The following is a 17,071-nucleotide window of genomic DNA, read 5'->3' on the forward strand; positions in this document are numbered from 1 at the left end:
TTGAGAAAGCGAGCAGAGACGAAGGCTGAGATAGCAGACATTATGGGATTTCAGTCAGTAAGGAGGCGAGGTCGGGTCCAGATAGGTAGATCTGCGTGTCATCGGCATAGAGGTGATACTGCAAACCGTGGGATTCTATGAGCTGTCCCAAGCCGAAGGTACAATGATACTAAATACTAATGAAATGTATGTAAACTTTGGACTTTGCAGTAAGTAAAACATTTTCTCTCACTATTCTGGCATTTGGAAAATATTAATAATTATGGTAATCCTAATTGACCTAAAATGGGAAAGGTTTATTCTGCTTTCATGTCAGATATTGAGAAAAACATGTATGTGTGTATTTTCATATAGTGTATGGAAACTCCTGGTTTCAACTGTGTAATTGTTAAGTCTGATCCTTAATACGGGTCTAAGTAGTGCATGCTGCCAATTTTTACATGCAAACATTGACTTGCATTGATCATACATTGTGCTGTCCATACGTTATCAGTCTTGCATACAGTCTGCGGACGTTTAATGTGTTCATCTGAACGAGCCTTAACTCATCACATAGTAAATTCGACTATTTCTGGCAGTTCCATAGATAAAAGTGGTGATGTACATACAGGACGTTTGCTTCTTTTGAATGAGACAGCCCAGAACAACGTTCTCTGGATCAATGTGGACCCAGCATTGGGACTCCTAGAGACCAGCGAGTTACAAGTTACCACCTATCATGTGGATAAGCGATAATTTGCAATTATATTAACCCAGTGAACCACAAAAATGTCCCCAAGTTACACACATTTAAATCCAAACTGATTATTGATGGCTGCTGTGAAATATAAAGCTTACAGTTTTGTAATGTTTGACATCTCTAGGTCAACCATGTATCATAATCCATATGTGAAATACTGATGTGGGGGTCCTGCTGTACAGGAGGCGCAGAAAAGGTGTGTTTTAGAGGCATATAAATCGAATAACTAAGGGAGCGCAGCTCCGACTGACAGACATCAAACATTTCCAGACATCAGCATTCTAGATGGCTGCCAGCTAAAATTAAATAAGCAGGTCGCAAACCATACAAATAGGAATATTTAGGCATCTGATGGATTTTATTTTCCAGTTTAAGAGCATAGCAACAGAGTAGTGCAAAAATAATTCTTTTGTTACAAAACATTGTAAAAACTGTACAAAGAAAAGAAAAAGAAAAAAAGGAACAAACTTTTGCCCAGCAAATCCCTCAACAATGGTCATTCACAAATAACAAGTGTACATTGCTTGCCCTACCTTCGCTTCCTCAAGCACATTATTACAGATTTGTTATATTCTGGGTTGATAGTCAGATTGGTAATCAAGTACAGAATCACAGACACACAATCGTTTGACATCTGTGTACATTTTTTCAGCATTAACATAACAATACATTTTAAATTTTCAAAGAAAATGCAAAACATTAGAGCCATATTTAGGAGGTGAAGAAGTGCATCCAACAAGAACATGACCAAGAATACGCCACAATTAAGGACTGTGATTCCAAGGAACATGCACTAAATCCAAGTGACTAATGCAAGTGCTTTATGGAGACAGAAAATATATCTCATGTATTTTGAACTCCTATTCAAAAGAGAGAAGGCTATTTTTTTTCCTTTTTCTCATAGGACCGCTAGCCCAGATTAGAATCTGCTCTGGAATAATTCTTCATGGACAACCAACCACTAATATTTAATGATGAAACATCATTTTATGTGCATTTTGCACCTACTTTGGCTGCTTTTTCACAACCACACAGAACCATGGCAGCTACAGATAATGTCACCATAACGTGAATACTAAAACGTGCCCATATTATGGCCAAGTGAAAGACGCCTTACAATTTCTGACTTCCTAATTTGTCACATACCTGCAATGTAATGTAGTATTAATATCAAATGTGGGTATATTGTATAAAATCCTTTAAGTGCGTTCCATACTGATTATTTCCAGCGCAATCACACACAAATCAATCTGCTGTTCTAGTGCCATTACTACGGACTTTCGCCATTTAATATGCCTGTAAGGGTTAATTCATATCTCCAACGGGAAAATGATTTTTAGCCACAGAAATATGCAGTGTGTGAATATAACCCCAAGAGAAAATCCACCCTGGATAGCCCAATTCTAAATGTTGGTTGAAGTACTCCCAAGTCCTCACGTATATTTCCCGTCCTACGATCAAGCCATATCTTTACGGATTCTTGCTCAAACCAAAACAAAGGAGAAGTGTGAATGGACACTTATTTGGTTTTCTTTGGATCTGATCCTAGTTATGACTAAGAAAATCTTCAAAGGGTGACCACAGCCAATTTTGTCTTGGCACTAATGTAACAGAAGTGGGAAAAAAAAAAGTGCTTGGCAGCATTAAAGGCATGCGCTTCAACATTACAATCTGCAAAATTAAGCAGATATGTTTTAAATAAATTTAGGTGGAGAACAGTTGTGAACACATAAGAAATTCCATAGTAAAGACAAAAGCCAATTCCTATGCCCATGTTTTCTAATAGCGCTTCCTTTGGAAAGGGAAGTCCTGCACAAGTTCTCATTAAGATCTCTCGCTCAGAAGGCCCCATAGGATCAATGTGACCTGCCGCTATGGTATGTACATCTTAACTGGAGAACCACATTAAAAAGGGGTTATCTGGGATTAACCAATTTATGATCTATGACATCAATGGCAGTCCGACATCCAGCACCCACCTGGATCAGATCTGTTTTGGCAGTGATCTAATGTAAGTAATATGCAGGGCGAATCACAGCAGATCAGTACATTGGTTAGTGGAGGGTGCAGTCGAGTACTGCAGTTTATCTCCCATTCACTTGAACACCCGCCACTGCCAACTACTCTTGTCTCCCATTCACCTACAGATAAGTCATCAATAGTGATGAGCGAGCGTGCTCGGATGAGGTGTTATATGAGCATGCCCATGTGCTAACCGAGTGACTTCGGCGTGCTCGAAAAATATGTTTGAGTCCCCGCGGCTACAAGTCAACGAGTGCAACACATGCATGTGTGACGACTGTCGAACAGCGGTAAGACATGCAGCCGCGGGGACTCATAACATTTTTTGAGCACCCCCAAAGTCAGTGGATTAGCACCCGAACATGCTCAGATAACACCCTATCCGAGTATGTTCGCTCAACAGTAGTCATCAGTTAATGTATCCCCTTTAATGAGTAAAGAGACTTCAGGTCTAAACATAGGAGCAAACTCAGTCGAAACCACTTATTTTAGCAGGTCCGCCTTATGTATATATTGAGGGCCTCCCAATTCTACCCTGACAGATGAATTGGAGGGATGATGAATTGGAGGGATGTTGAATCGGACATAGTGTTGAGCGACTTTGGTCGGATCGGGTTTCGTGAAACCCGAATGAAACAAAATAAGTTTCAGATGAAACTCGTCCGACTAGAGCAAAAAAAGTCGGAGTTTCGTCCGACTTTTATTTCCCATTGACTTGCATTGGGGTCGGGTTTCGGACGAGACTCCGACTTTGTTTTGCTCTAGTCGGACGAGTTTCATCTGAAACTTATTTTGTTTCATTCGGGTTTCACGAAACCCAATCCGACCAAAGTCGCTCAACTCTAATCGGACATATTGAATCCCCATGCCTAATCCTCACAGGAGATTTCTGCCAACAGAACTGACTGCTAGTGACTTCTCCCTCTCTCTTCCATAGAAAACATGCATGGTCGGCTGTATATAGGAGAAAGGAAGGAGGGGAAACAGCTGCCAGCCAAACTCAAACAACACATATGAAGTGTTTACCACCAGAAACAATGGCCTCCCTTTGGAGCGATTTCTCTTCGCATGCAGATCAGATGCGGACATACCATTGGTGCAGCTGCATAGGGGCTCGAGATGTAAGGGGGCCACATACACCTCCGAAGCTGGAGGAATTATGCATCAGGATGAACTACTGGACCCATATATTGTTCTTGCACAGAGGCCTTTTTTTGTGACCGCCCCTGATGCAATGATGCAAATCATTCATAGACTATCAGATGGGTTATTTAACTAATAGATTACTAAATGTTAATTCTGAGGCATGACAATATTTCATGTTTAAACATAATGGGTGCAAATGAAATATTTCAGACCAAATGTAAGGGCCCATAATCCTGCCAAAAATAAATACAATTAGGTCTTATGGCATTAGTATCCAGGAAGCCGGCAGTTCCAACCCCTTTCTGTTCTCCTCTTAACACACGGTGCTGGTAGCGAGGACAGGAGGGGGACTAGCAGCCAGAACAACAGGATAAAAATGTATTGGCACCGCTACTACGTTTTCCTGCTTAAGCCAGTCTTGGCAAGAGCAGCAGCTATACTTCTCTTGTTTTCACATTACTCTGCCTCACAATAAAAGCGGAAGAAGCAAACAATAAGATGGTGAAAAATACAGGAAAGATGCTCGGGTCTTTTAAAAAAAAAAAAAAAAAAAAAAGAAAAAAAAGTCTCAAACTGAAATATGTTCTACTGAGGAGTGCCAAAACTGCCACTTGATTAAAAACAAGTAGGAGATTGTATTGACGGGCATTCACCATAGTATACACATTGACTGTAGAGGCGATCAAATAAAGAAGCATAAAATTCAGACTGAATAAAAGTAACTTAAACTTATACATAAAAAAACAAAACGGAGTAAATGTTTCTTAAATATTAATACCCAAGTTCCACTTGGTAAAGAGAAAAAAGAAAATTATGCATTTAATATACAAGTCATTAAATAACCTTTCAGCTACCACAGTGTCCAGCAACATATTGCTCTGCAAAAGTTGAATTTAATGAAAATATACCTAGAAAAAAAAAGCAAAGAAATAAAATGACAAAAAAAAAAATCAGATTAAATGCTCCTATCTGGCAGTGCAAAGTCATCATCAACAGAACAATGTGCTCTGAAGCATAATAACCCACAAAACATTCAGCAGGTCAAAAAGTATTTACATCTTCAGGATATCTACATTGTTTTCCATCCCCTGTTAAACTGATATTTACCTGCAGTAAAACTAACTAAATGAAAATCCTCAGATACCTAACCGTATCTGCTAAGCAAGGTTGCATCAGGCTGCTTCTTCTGAATACTGTCTGAATTAAATTAATTTTATAATTCTCTAATAATCTCCTTCATTTATGAGTAGAAATCTCAGTCTACATATTTAAAATATGTATAGAAAGTATGTCGCTGACCAGCTGAAATTCCAACTACATGGGAAAAAAATATTTAAATATTTAAAAAAAAAAGTGATATTTGTGAATCTGACTGAAATAAGATATATGGTTAATAAAAAAATTATTGGTAACTTAGCAAAAAAGTTTGCATTACCACAATGAATGGTAAAAAAAAAAGTCTTGACAGTTATTTGTAACCTAGACAAACGTAACAGTATATTTTGTAGCCTAGACCAAGGACAATAAATGACAATGCCAAGAAGGTTGCTACAAAGGAAAAGTGCCAAAGATAGGAGATGCCACAAAGAGGGGGTGCCACAAAGGAAAAGTGCCACAAAGAGGAGGTGGATACAGAAGAGGGCAACCATGGAGAACATAATCAGCTTTCTTTCATGAAAAACAACAAGTATTTGCATCTTTTGAGAACTGTGGTTAGCACCCATTATTACTGTAGCTCTAGAGTGGACAAAATGTTGCCATACACCCTTTACTAACACATCATTTAGGCCCTATAAAAATGATCTGTGGTCTAGCCATTTGTGGATACTCCTTTATAATTCAGTACATAGACTCATATTCCACAGTGATGCCATAATTCAATTTCTATGATAACCTCTGGTGACGTAAAGGCGACCAATATGGATTCCTGCATGTAGCGACAAGGCTAGGATCATAACAAATTCATGGATCAATAAATAGATAGCAACTAAAAAAAAACTTGTCAAGAGGTTATGGAAAATTGTCTTAATCATGATTGCATTTTGTGATGTCCCCCGTTCTGCTTTTTTTTTTTTTTTTAAGCACTGTAACTGTGCAGGATCCAAGAAATGTTCAGACCCATAGAATAAATCCTCAATGCCACGTCTAGGCTGGGGTCTAGGAGCTGGGATGACTAACACTTGACAAATGGGTGCTGGAACCTGGGACTATGTTATATAAACCAGTGAGAGAATTTTAAATTTTGCCAATGAGACATGCTGGGATTCATTTGTGCAAACACTGGGGTAATCCATTCCCAACTTCTAGACTCAAATCAATGTGACCTTCCTATATGTTTAACTCACATGTCAGCAAATAGCATTCCAATATAAAGCAATGTGCTATGCAATCACCTTCACAGGGTCAGGGGGCAAAACAACAATGATCCAGTCTATGGCAAATCAGTGCAAGCAAAAGCTTGCAAGTGAAGCCATTGCTATTGGAAACAAAGTTTATTCCCTCATGTCCATATTTGAGTCCTATTTGCTTTAGAGAACATGCAATATCTTTCTACATGCATCCTTAACATACATATTCTCCAGTACACTGCTATAGATTTGACTTATTTTCTGTGCATATATGTTCAGGCATTGTAGATAATAAAAACACTGCAGATAATTATGCATGAATTACACAATGTAATTAGAACAATGGAATGTTAGATGCAGTTCACAAATCAGGGTGAGAAATGGTCATGGTCACATGGAGGGTTTGCCATCATGCTCACATGGGGGGGGTGCTCGCCATTATGCTCAAAGGGGAGGTGCTCGCCATCATGCTTAAGGGGGGGTGCTCACCATCATGCTCAAAGGGGGGGTGCTCGCCACCATGCTCACATGGGGGTGCTCACCATCATGATCAAAAGGAAGAGTTCACTATCATGCTCAGATTGGAGTGCTCACCATCATGCTCGGCTGGAGTCGTCACTTTCTCACCATCATGCTCATTAGTATAAAAGCATTTCTAGACTAGAAACTAGACCTCTGAGAGGTTTTTTTGTTTTACCAATGAGGTATAAACTAGTACATTTCCATGCTCTGAAAAGTGGGTGGGCAACATAAAAGTATACAGCTGCCAGAAGAACATTCAATTCTTTCCCCATTTAAATGATCATCTAAGTATCCCCTAATGCCATCCAAAAAGACCAGGTGCCAAGTCTTCTGCCAGCAGATAGGCCATTTGCTTTAAGCTACAAAGAGAAATTGGTCATAGGCTTTCCATGCCAAGAATTATAGATTACTTTCAACACTTCGTTCTCTTCAGTTCTGTACAAAAGGCATTAATGTAATTTACAAATATAAAAAGTCGGCTTGAATGGAAAAAAAGAAAACAAATCGAGTATAAATATCTTTGATGTAGATCTTCCTATAAATACCATAACAGTTCAAATAAAAAATAAAAAAAAAGAGAATTTTCTCATTAGATCAGATATTCCACCAATTCCCCATCTGTAAGATCTTGGCTCATGGACGGAATAGGATTTTTTCGATCCAAGGTGTTGGACTGAAAAACTGCATCTGTAGGGAAGAAAAACAAAATTAGGCCGAGTTCACACGTGGCGTTTTTTTCGCGTTTCCACGGCGGTTTTAACCGCGCGATTTTGCCGTGAAAACGCGAAAAATAAGCATCCCATGCATTCCTATGGGATTCCGCAATGCTGTGCTAATGCTGCAGTTTTTACCACGGCGGAATCGCTTTGCGGTAAAAACCGCAGCATGCTCATTAATTTTGCGGAATCGCGGCGATCCCGCACCCATAGGAATGCATTGTTCCGCTCACTTCCCGCATGTGGCTGTGCACACCATGCGGAAAGTAAGAAGAACATTTGCGGATGGTACCCACGGTCCGGAGGAGAGGAGACTGTCCTCCGGGCTTTGGGTACCATATCGGTGTAAAAAATAGAATTTAAAATAAAAAATATTGTTATTCTTACGTTCCGGCGTCCCGCGCAGCCTTCCCGCTTCTCTCCACGCTCTCGTTCCCAGTAATCCTTTGCGAAAATGCCCGCGATGACGTCCGTTCTCGCGGGATCGCGAAGTCTCGCAGTCATTCGCGAGACATCGCGATCCCGCGAGAACGGACGTCATCGCGGGCATTTTCGCAAAGGATTACTGGGAACGGCTGCGCGGGACGTCGGAAGGTAAGAATACCACTTTTTATTTTTTTTTACATTTTATCTTTTACTACTGATGCTGCATAGGCGGCCTCAGTAGTAAAAAGTTGGTCACACTTGTCAAACACTATGTTTGACGAGTGTGACCAACCTGTCAATCAGTTCTCCAAGCGATGCTGCAGATCGCTTGGAAAACGCTAGCATTCTGCAAGCTAATTACGCTTGCAAAATGCTATTTTTTCCGCGGGAAAATCGCGGGAATTTAAAATGCGATTTTCCCGCGGAATGGAATTCCGGAATTCTCGCGGTAATTTCCGCGAGACTTCCGGTACGTGTGCACATAGCCTTAATGTTGATATTAAAATTAAAAAGTTCTACACTATGAAGGCCAATAAATTCAAAACTGCTCTCTTATTACCCCGGTACTGAAACCATCTGAAGTCTGGAGGAATTCAGATTACTGGATGCAAGAAGCAAAAGACTTGACAATTTAAAACAGACAAAATTGCATTCTGTAGACATTAGTCTTTGCTGGATTGACACTAACCTGTTTTCTCAGAGTAGTACATAGGGCTAGGAGTGGCCAGCCTCCCGGATCCTGGAGATGCACTCACTGAAGGGGCTTTGCTTTGCTCATTATTTCGATCTGTCTGTGTGCAGCAATCTCTGCTACCAGTCTTTGAATGTCCAGAAAGTTGTGGTGTGGATGGAAGTACAGGAGAAGGAGTGGATGAGATGGACTCCGCACGATATTCTGTCCCTAGCAGAACACCTACAAAAGAATAAATACCGTATTGTTTAATAAATAACACATTTATTATACACCCTTTGCTTTTTCTATTATGAATTCTAGTTTTGCCTACACCTTAAAAAGAAATTTAAAAAAAGTATTCTAGACCTAAAAATTGACTTCATTTTTTTTTTGTTTTTATAGGGACAAATCACTAAATAACTTTCTTTAAAAAATACTCAAAAATCACCTGAATAAATTTTTGGGCAGTATTACTAACAACGCCATTCATAGAGGATAGCGAGAACAGTATGAAATACTCAAAGCATGGGCACGATGTGGAGAAACCTTCTGCAGTACATATGGATTCACATTTATTAATAAAGTACCGTATATAGTATTGGATCATACCCAAACTGCCTTTCCAGCTTTTGTCCTCTCGCTTTTCCTCCAGGATGGGCGTGCTGCTGAGTGTAGAAGAGTGAGAGAGTAGTCCAGAGCTTGCATTGGAGATAGACATTAGGGACTTTGATGGGCGCATGGAAGATGGTTGATCTGTCTTGTTGGGATCTTTACGAGAACGTTGTTGAAGCACCTTAATCATAGCGTCCTTCTCAATTATTTGAGCATGAAGAGTCTTTATCCTGGCACAGATAAGAGAGAGCCATCTTTACATTTAAACTTAGATTAATTAAATTTTAATAGTTACTATAGTCGGATATTGCCATCAGCAGCCCTTGGCTACTCTAGCCATCAAAACGTTAAATCTCAACTGAACAGTGAAGATCTTAATTCTAATAGGTATGCCACCTGCTGCTTTGAATTGTTGCATGGCGGATTCACCACAACGTCATCACTTCTGCTGTCCGTCCACTGTACGCCAAACAAAGATAAAATTGTGAACTCTCTAGGGAAGCCAACAATGAGATGTTCCACTGGTGTAACCGCTTCTGTTCTGCCTCATGGAAAAACTCATCTTATTTTAGAATTCTCCCAATAATCAGGAGAAAGGAAGTGTTATGCGCTAGTTTACATTTACAGTATTTGACCCATTTGCTCGGAATAGGCAGGTTTATCATAGATTTTTTTTAAAGCAAATTGGAATGTTAAGAAAACATCAGCCATCAAGTAGTCTAGGAGAGTCCAAACTTTTCAGAAGAATTATGAAACCAAAAAGGTATTCATGACACCTTAGATCTCACCTTCCCTCCATATCTACACATCGTCTATTGGCTAAAAGTATCTCTTCTTCTTCCTTCTGGATACGGGCCTCCAGGGTGATATCAAAGCTTGCACTGGGAGAATGGCTTATTGAGCTGGTATCCCTGGAATAAGATATGTAAATAGCACAGAGATTAGACCCCAAGTCAGGACACAAGACACAAGTAAAAGTCATGGCCAATACAAAAGGCATTTCTTAGCACTTATAACACTTAATGAGTAACTGCACTTTCACAAAACTTTTTACATATCAGAGACATGTCAGAAGCTGTGAACGGTGGAGGTTTGGCTGCTGAGTTGCCAACAGAGGATCGCTAAAACAATTGCGGGAAAAGTCGAGCAATGCTCTCCCCGCCCGACTGAAGAAGGGCTCAAGAAAATGTATGAGCCAATCCTTAGTCAGAACAGTGCTCGGTAGATTGATGCTGCTTCCTTGTTTTAGTAGTGGAAAAGCTCACCAACAAGAATTTCTGAAACGTGAAAAGTTTTGTGAAAATTCAGTTACACTTTAAGGGCTCTGTTACACGAGAGTATAACTCGGACGAGTTCTGATTGATGTGAACACAGACAATGGAAAAAATGGATAAATTAAGTTCCCCGTCTTTTCCGCACCTGTGATACGTTTCTGTCATGCAAGATAATCGAATCATAGTAAACCAACACTTTGATCAAACGCGGATCAGAGTTTGAGCTGAGTGTCATCAACATAATCAATCCTATTCTCTAAGAACAGAGAGTCATCGCTTGTGTGAGCAAGTCCTAAGTGTAGAAATGCCTTACCCAACATCGTACATGGATAAAATAATCCATCAGTCATGGAGTAGAGGGGGTGAAAGGAACTAAACAGCACTCTAATAAAAGATTATTTTTTTTAATGAAGTAATACTCAAACTTAAGAAGTTGTTTAAGCTCACAAGGTTATCACAGTTAACAAGAAGAAATCGGAATAATCATACAATTTTGCTTCCAACACACAATAAATCAGCATAAATATTCATTTCCATTATTATAGCAGAAAAATTGTAGAGCACTAGAAGGGAAAAACTATGGAGAACACAACTCAAAATAGTGGAGTAATGTGGACCAAGGTTGAACAGGATTTCTTGCCATCAAGCAGAAAATACAGCGCTGCATTTTACCGTACAATTGACTCAAGTTAGTTTTCCAAATTTCTGATTTTAACATTGCTCTTGTTCAGCCTCTATGTTAGGAACGTTGTGTCTGCCAGATTTTTCTTAACTTCCTAAATACAATTTTGCGGGCACAAACCCATATTCTGAGGGAAAATTTATCAGTTAAGACACAAAATTTACAGTTACTCTGATTTTCCATCGAAGCCAGGCAAGAGTTAAAGGACTAGTCCTGCCTGCTCACTTCTGCATTGAGAAGTACAAGGGCAGATGATATCACATCTACTTTAACTTCCAGGATGCATGTGAAATTGGCGGATATGGTGCTTGGGTTTCGGAAGGTATGACTAACATTCACTTCTCGATGAGGAAGAGATGAGAGCAGGTCTAGCCCTTAAAGCTGTAGGTTTTACAGCAGGGAGGTAATGAGATTTTCACACAAAATCACCAATTTAAAAAAAAAAAAAAAAAAAGCAGGGACCTGTATTTGCTCCAAAATGTACAGTTATAACTCTGTTTTTTTTTATCCTGAGGATTTGCAGTTTAAACTACGGCTTGTCTACACAAGGATTAGCCCCATTATTAAGAATCATTTGGGCAGAATCCACCCCATTAGGAGACATGTCAGTTACTGAAGGGTTTTGTGGAAAAAAAAAATATTCAGATTGGTAAAAACCGCGACTGTATGTAAAGAAATGTTGCATTCCGATTTCAAACAACATAATATGTCATGTCCAAGTTTCCACTACAAAATCATTGCATAAAACTGTATGAACATAATGGACTATGGCTTGCCAAAAAAGGGCTGCCCAAAAAATGCAGAATGCCTCTTATGTAACCTAGTGATTCCCAACGTTATCTGTCTTCATACAGCTTATGCTTTGAAAGTAAAATTCCGGTGACCCTCACCGCTGCTCGATGACACTTATGGAAGATGGATTCTTATTCCAGAGAGTAAACTCAATGTAGCAGTTTTGTAAGATGTGAAAAAGTTTCAAAGTTTTCCCCCAACAAAAAGGTTGGGATAGGTGACAACTAAAAAACGTAGGTGACAGTCACTATATGGAATGGACTAGTATTTATGAACATTGTGCATATACCTTGCAGAACGTTCGGCAGGAGCACATACAGTTAAGTCATTTGCTTACACTAGCTGGCTCAGAACCCAGATATGCAGTTTTACAACTTTCAGCTCTTCAAACAGCCATGTCCCTGAAATAACTAGTGAATTCCAACACCGAGTCCTGAGAAGAGCTCACCAGCAGATAAGATAAGGGCAGAATGCACAGCACACCAAAGAGCCATCTATAGGGTCTGAGCAATTTTTCACTACATCAGGACATACTGGGTGTGAGGGACTAAGTAAAAAAGTCTCTCCCCTCCTGAAATGTGCCCACACCCTTGGGATTCCACAGGATCATTTTCTTTTAATTAAGAGAGCCAGGAAGAAACTCTTTGAAGCTCTTCACACAAGGGTGCAAACTTTTTTTTTGCAGCTGCAGCCAGCTGGCTCTTTTGTCTGACTGATGCACATGGAGACCACATGGTACAACAAGTCACAGCAGGCTCTGAGTTACTGAATCTAGAAAATTAGCTATAACAGAATGCAAACTCTCTGAGACTAGCCAAGCACATAATCGGATACGGCATTCATTTCCCCACATGCTCATGTTATTTAGCCACCTCCAGAACCCTGCATTATGGAGTTATAAAGCACAGCTAACAGGAATTACATACGGTAGGCATATTTGGTCTCTATGCACAGATAAAATCCAGCCGAACCCAGTGGCAGCACAACCAACCCAATTCAGAGCTTTGGGCGCAAAGTTATGGGCCATCCACGATTCTGGACAATGTGGGAGGGAACAGCCTAGTAGATATAAGGCAGACCCTGATTTTGGACTTAGTTTTCTACTGGCAGGAGGACCCATTAGCCGCCGCAGCCAAGGGAACCACGTAACTAAGATTTGGACCTGTGATCCATCAGAACCTCCCTGTGGTCACATGCTACATAACATGGTAATTGCAACCTATCTATACCCTATTCCTTGTACTACACTTGTGACTGTATACCTGTATATTGTTCTTGTAAATATATACCTGTATATTTCTAGTGCGCCTTTTCGGCGATTAAATATAAAATTAATCTTGGGCTGCTCTTGTATCTCGATTCACAAATTCCCACCTCCGCACGCTCGGTTGGTCAATTGCATGCTACCCGGGTCGGTTTCTGACCTGATATAAGCCTGTTGTCGGACAGGGCTTATGTTGAACGAGGAACTGGTGGCAGAATACCATATTGTTTTAGTGAAGAACTCTGGCAGTGACGGCTGGGAGGTTGAAATATATATCCCCTAGCCTGGACTGGTGATATATATCGCCCCTCACTAGGAGCGCCTCACTAAACCTGTGAGATCCCTCACACTTGGATTTGCAGGCTGACAATAAACCCCTTAATGACCAGAGTTTTTTTCGGTTTTGCGTTTCTTCCCAGAGCCATAACTTTTATATTTTTCCGTCAATATGGCCGTGTGAGGGCTTACTTTTTGCAGGACGAGTTGTACTTTTGAATGACATCATTGGTTTTAGCATGTCGCGTATTCGAAAATGGGAAAAAAATTCCAAGTGCGGTAAAATCGCCTGTAATTGCAATTTAATGCAATGTCACGGCAACCAAAAAAACGTAATTCTGGCGTCTCTATTTTTTCCCTTGCTTCGCTGTTTAACGATCAGGTTAATCCTTTTTTCTTTTATTGATAGATCGGGCGATTCTGAATGCGGCGATACCTAATATGTGTAATTTTTTTTTTACGGTTTTATTTTGAATTTTGGGACGAAAGGGGGGTGATTTAAACTTTTATATTTTTTTTTTTTTTCATATTTTTTAAAACTTTTTTTTTTTTTTTAATTTTGGCATGCCTCAATAGCCTCCATGGGAGGCTAGAAGCTGCCATAGCCTGATCGGCTCTGCTACATATAGGCGATGAGCAGATCCCCTATATGTAGTTGAACTACAGCATTGCTATGAGCACCGACCACCGGGTGGCGCTCATAGCAATCCGGCATCAACAACCATAGAGGTCTCCTCTGGTTGTTATGGCAATGCATCGCTGACCCACGATCACGTAACGGGGGGGTCAGCGATGCGCGTATTTCCGGGCCAGCGGCTGGAACGCTAATTAAATGCCGCTGTCAGCATTTGACAGCGGCATTTAACTAGTTAATAGGTGCGGGTGGATCGTGATTCCACCTGCGCCTATTGTGGGCACATATCAGCTGTTGAAAACAGCTGACATGTCCTAGCTTTGATGCCGGCTCACAGCCGGAGTCTCATCAAAGTGGGGGGATCTGACCTTGGATGTACTATTGCGTCCAAGGTCAGAAAGGGGTTAAGTAACTTACACCACAACAATAACAACTCTCTTTATAGTGAAAAGTGCAGGGTAAAAAATTTTCCAAAGAAGGAAAATGCAGCTTTGAGCAACGTGTCCAGTTTGCCCATCCCTAGTTAATGCCTAATTTATAATGAAGATCTAACCAATCCAACCTTTCCACTTCAACTATATTACAAGTTTCCAGCTTCCACATTGAGTTCTTAGTTAAATCTGGTTATACACCAGCAGAAAAATGTATGGTTAAGGTTACACAAAAAGGTTATGGAATAGTGATGAGCAAATGTGATCGGATAACATGTTATCCAAGCATGCTCAGTTCTTATCCGAGTATCTTGGGGCATGCTCAGATAATATATTCAAGTCTCTGTGGCTGCATGTTTTGCAGCGGTAGACAGCTGCAACAGATGCAGGGATTGTCTGTTTGGCAATCCCCGGAAAACATGCAGCCACAGAGACTTGAATATATTATCGGAGCACGCCCCAAATGCTCAAATGTTATCAGAGCACATTAGCTTATCACTATTAAGTGAAATGATTAAGCTAAAGAGGTTGCCCAGGTCCATTTTTTTTTTTTTGCTATAGGTCTAAAAACTGACAAACAGGTAGTTGCTAACAGAAACATCTACCTGCCTGTTCTACTCCGCAGTGGCTCAGAGCAGTCACTTACCGCTCCTTCCAGCGATTCAGCTGCTCCATGTCAACAGATGCAGGGATTGTCTATTTGTTTGGCAATCCCCGCAAAACATGCAGCCACAGAGACTTGAATATATTATCTGAGCACGTCCCAAATACTCAGATGTTATCAGAGGCTCTTCCTTTTCCAAGCTGCAATATCAACGGGGCGTGACTGCAGACATCAAGCTGATAAGACAGCCCACATCCCGCAGTTAGGCAGCAGAGTGCTAGCTGTCATTCAGCATGATGTCAGTAGTCACACCACATCAAAAGAGCAGAGTGGAAGAGAAGCCGCTGCTGTGCTGATGTGACATCTCTGCCGGCAGGAGCGGCCTGTGAGCACTCCATGCTAGCAGAGATCAGCACCAGGCATAAAAGGCAGGTAGTAAGCAACCACCTGCTTCTAAGTTGTTAGTCCCGAAGTAAAAAATTAAATAGTCCTGGATAACATCTTTAAAAGGGAACCTGTCATGTCTGAAACGCTATTTACCTACAGGGGCAATCTGTCTGTAAATAATGTTAAATCTTGCATGTCTGTCTTACTGGAGCAGTGACTTCAAGGAGAAAATGAACTTAAATCCTTCCTCAAGCCACTCGCTTCTAGGCATAGGGTGTCCAGGGAGCTGTTATGACCATGCACTTTTTGGTGAGCAGTGGTTGTAATTGCTTCCCGGCACTTTGACAGCCTACTCTGCACATACTCGCTGCAGAGTGGGCTGTCAATCAATATGTCAAGGAGAGACTACAACCGTCACTTACCGTATAGTGAATGACAATTGTAACCGCTCCCTGCACTTCCCTTATGACTGATATCGAGCGACCGCAGGGAGGATATAAGTTCATTTTCTCCCTGTAGCTGCACTTCCAGTAAGGCAGGCAGGCAAGATTTGAAAGCAGATCACACCTATATTTGCAAGGGAAAAAAAAACAACAACAATTAAGAATATGTCCACAAAATATCAGTCAGTCACCTCTGTGCAGCCACAGTAGCAGCAGCATCCAGTGCGAACTGTCTCATTACGCTCTCCTCCAAGTACTTCTGCTCCCACTTGGTCATGTCTGCTTCCAGAGCCAGCACCCTCTCCTCTTTCTCTCGGAGAAGCTCCATTAGGGCGGCAGCATTATACTCAGAAACACTGGTAGATTGAGTATTTCCTTGGCGCTGTAACAAAAATGAACTTGTGTAAGTTTGACTTAATATGGACAACAAGACACTATAGCTTCCATAGTTGTACAGCATCTTCAGCCATAGAGGTATCACTATTACATAAAGTTACAAAAACGATGCTTCAACCAAAGCTAAATATCTCATACGTATTGAAATGTTTACTGTGTGGTTTCCTCCCACACTTCAAAGACATATTGATAGGGAACGTAGATTATGAGCCCCAATGGGGACAGTGATGATAATGTCTGTAAAGAGATGTGGAAATAATGGCGCCATATAAGTGAGTAAAAGTAAAAAATAAATAAATGAAATACAGCACCCAAGGAGAGTTTCAATTAATCCACAACTTTATTCAGTTAGGTTAAAAATATGTCATAAATGCACTACTCAACAGCAGCCTGACGCACTTTGAGAGAGAACACCCCTAGGGACTAGCACACGCTTAGTCATAATATACTCTGGACTTCCATGATTTACCCACGTGAACCATTACCCCAGCTGCATCCCTTTTTTATGTCTGCACTGAAAGTGTTCCGCACACGTACAGATAAAGCAACATTAAGTTGCCTTTATCTGCACACGAGCTGAATATTTAGCTCCAGCACAGACATTTAGCTCCAGCACAGAAAAAGATGAAAACATGGAAAATACTGAACAAATCACAATCTTGTGAGCCATGAGTGAATTTTCCT

General features: G+C 40.6%; 1 protein-coding gene across 3 annotated transcripts in view; it reads right to left on the reverse strand.

The window, feature by feature from the left end:
* Nucleotides 1–4,444: 4,444 nt before the first annotated feature.
* The window catches only part of AMOT (angiomotin), a 76,139-nt gene continuing 63,512 nt past the window's right edge, over nucleotides 4,445–17,071 (reverse strand). For all 3 annotated transcript variants that reach the window (XM_073560939.1, XM_073560940.1, XM_073560941.1), the window contains 5 exons: nucleotides 16,183–16,373; nucleotides 9,993–10,115; nucleotides 9,202–9,434; nucleotides 8,608–8,832; nucleotides 4,445–7,464 (listed from right to left, as the gene is read on the reverse strand). In XM_073560939.1, coding sequence (XP_073417040.1) covers nucleotides 7,367–7,464; nucleotides 8,608–8,832; nucleotides 9,202–9,434; nucleotides 9,993–10,115; nucleotides 16,183–16,373 — 870 coding nt within the window. In that variant the 3' untranslated portion in view covers nucleotides 4,445–7,366. The remainder of the gene's footprint in view (nucleotides 7,465–8,607; nucleotides 8,833–9,201; nucleotides 9,435–9,992; nucleotides 10,116–16,182; nucleotides 16,374–17,071) is intronic.

The sequence above is a fragment of the Dendrobates tinctorius genome, unplaced genomic scaffold (genome assembly GCF_039654945.1).
Source record: "Dendrobates tinctorius isolate UK_male_01 unplaced genomic scaffold, ASM3965494v1 ptg000309l, whole genome shotgun sequence".
In the NCBI taxonomy this organism is placed as follows: Eukaryota; Metazoa; Chordata; class Amphibia; order Anura; family Dendrobatidae; genus Dendrobates; species Dendrobates tinctorius.